Raw genomic sequence first — 2,500 nt, forward strand, 5'->3', positions numbered from 1 at the left:
TTCATCTCTTACCCGCTGCGCTCAAAGTGAACCGGGTCGCCGATTCAGTAACAGCCGTCAAATGGAGAGTCTTACACTCGGGAACCTGACCTCATATAAAACCATGGATGAGATGGAAGAAGAGCTGAAATGCCCTGTATGTGGGTCTTTTTTCCGGGAGCCTATAATTCTGCCGTGCTCTCACAACATTTGCCTTGCTTGTGCGCGGAATATCCTAGTGCAAACTCCTGATGCCGAGTCACCACAGAGCAGCCGGGCATCGGGCTCCGGTGTGTCCGACTATGACTACCTGGACCTGGACAAGATGAGCCTATACAGTGAAGCTGACAGCGGCTATGGTTCGTATGGGGGCTTCGTCAGTGCGCCGACCACCCCTTGCCAAAAATCCCCGAACGGGGTGCGGGTGTTTCCCCCTGCCGTTCCCCCACAACCTCAACAACAACACTTGCTCCCGTTCCCCGGAGGACTGCCTCCGATCCCCCGCAACTCCTGTATCACCTGCCCGCAGTGCCACCGCAGCCTTATTCTAGATGACCGGGGACTTCGCGGCTTCCCCAAGAACCGGGTCCTGGAAGGGGTGGTCGACCGGTACCAACAGAGCAAAGCGGCGGCGCTTAAATGTCAGTTATGCGAGAAGAGCCCCAGGGAAGCTACGGTGATGTGCGAGCAGTGTGATGTCTTCTACTGCGACCCGTGCCGGCTGCGGTGTCACCCACCTCGGGGTCCGCTGGCCAAGCACCGTCTGGTGCCCCCAGCTCAGGGCCGCATCAGCCGCCGGACGAGTCCGCGAAAGATATCCACCTGCACGGAACATGAGTTGGAAAATCTCAGCATGTACTGTGTCCAGTGCAAGACGCCCGTGTGCTACCAGTGCCTGGAGGAAGGCAAACACTCGACGCACGAAGTCAAAGCTCTCGGGGCGATGTGGAAATTGCACAAGGTAAATGCGTAAACAGAAAAAAAAAATCTTATGAGTGACCGCAGACCATGAATTAGTGATATGCAGGTAAATGTGCTGCATCAGAATCTGTCCCCAAAACGTCACAGCCAGAGCAGGTCCTCCGCAATGACCCGCTGTACTGTTGAAGTGATGGTGTTTGATATGGGCATTTCACAAGGAATCCCTAATAGCTACTCAGTCACCTGCCACAGTCATAGGCTATTCACATTACCATTTCCATGTTTCAAAAGTGGAACATGCCCCATAAATGTAGACACAAATATTTTTTTCTGAAATCCATGGTCATGGTCATGGTCATGCTATATCGACGCACTAATGTGTTTGTGTGGTTTGACCGCATGATATACATCCAGAAAACTGTTGGGGAGCTATCGCCGGAGGCTCCGTGATCTGGGAGGTATCTACGTAAATAAGTTGTCACAGGAACGTGCCGCTGTAGTGGGCAACGACAGCCGCGGCTCTTACAATTCTGGTCACGTCGAGGTGCTAGGCGATTCCCTAATCCAGTTCATCAGACCAAGGGTTGAAGATGTAGAGAAATGCTTCCTTAAAAACTGGTTGTCGACGCACTAACATGGTTGTGGTCCACTGCGTGGAAAGAGGCTAATAACCTTGGCTATTTTTCTGATTGTAGGTCACGTGAAGGTAGCCTGTTGAGCTGTGTTTTGATTCATATCAGTGAGGTTTTGTGTGTACTCTGGCATGTAAGTTATCTAAACAGCTGTGTTGCTGTGTTAGTATTGTCTCTGCAATCTCAAACTGCAATTTGGAGATGAGCCCCACACAAACCAAAAGTGTAAACAACCGACAGACACTCCAGTCTCTTATTTTACTGTGCATTTAAGTGAATGTCCTTCTCCAACAGTGTGGTTCCACTGTGTTGCTGTAGGTTATAATATTTCCACTTCAGAGGTGCTGCTGGAGGTACTCCCTTCAGGGAGGGTTTGTGTGTCTCCATGGTGACTTCTAGGCAACAGAGGCTTCTTTTGTGTTGGGCCTGTAGAGAGTAGTCATTCTTTGGAGCCACAGAGACAGAAGCAGACTCCTGTAAGATTAGACCATAGAAGGGGTTCCTGTCAGCAACAGGTGCAAGATTGGCCACTCCGCAAAACCCTAAACTTCAGACAATGATGGGTAACGTAATATGCTGCGTTATAACATTACAAATTGGCTGTCACCAGGTCGTGTTTCACCCTACAGGCGAATGGAATTATGGCGCTGTGATCAGAAAGGGCATTCCGAGACTGGGCTACAGATTGGATTCCATAAATTTAGCCAATCAGCTGTCTAGTTTTCCAAAACAACAGGATTCCCAGCTGCCAGAAGAACAGCTGTCAGTCAGTGGAGTGTTTTCTGATCTGAAATAAACATGGTATGGAATTGAGGCTTGCTGGTGTGTGTGTGTGTGTGTCTGTGTATTTGTGTGTCTGTACGCATGTGTGGGGCTGGATGTATACACATGGTTTCTGACTGCAATGCTCTTTTCTGGCCAGGGGTACCACAAGGGCAGTTCTATCCCATCACTTCAAAGAACAGACA

General features: G+C 50.0%; 1 protein-coding gene across 2 annotated transcripts in view; it reads left to right on the forward strand.

The window, feature by feature from the left end:
• Positions 1-43: 43 nt before the first annotated feature.
• The window catches only part of trim9 (tripartite motif containing 9), a 43,868-nt gene continuing 41,411 nt past the window's right edge, over positions 44-2,500 (forward strand). For both annotated transcript variants that reach the window (XM_062523320.1, XM_062523321.1), the window contains exon 1: positions 44-940. In XM_062523320.1, coding sequence (XP_062379304.1) covers positions 62-940 — 879 coding nt within the window. In that variant the 5' untranslated portion in view covers positions 44-61. The remainder of the gene's footprint in view (positions 941-2,500) is intronic.

The sequence above is a fragment of the Sardina pilchardus genome, chromosome 20, assembly GCF_963854185.1.
Source record: "Sardina pilchardus chromosome 20, fSarPil1.1, whole genome shotgun sequence".
NCBI lineage: Eukaryota > Metazoa > Chordata > Actinopteri > Clupeiformes > Clupeidae > Sardina > Sardina pilchardus.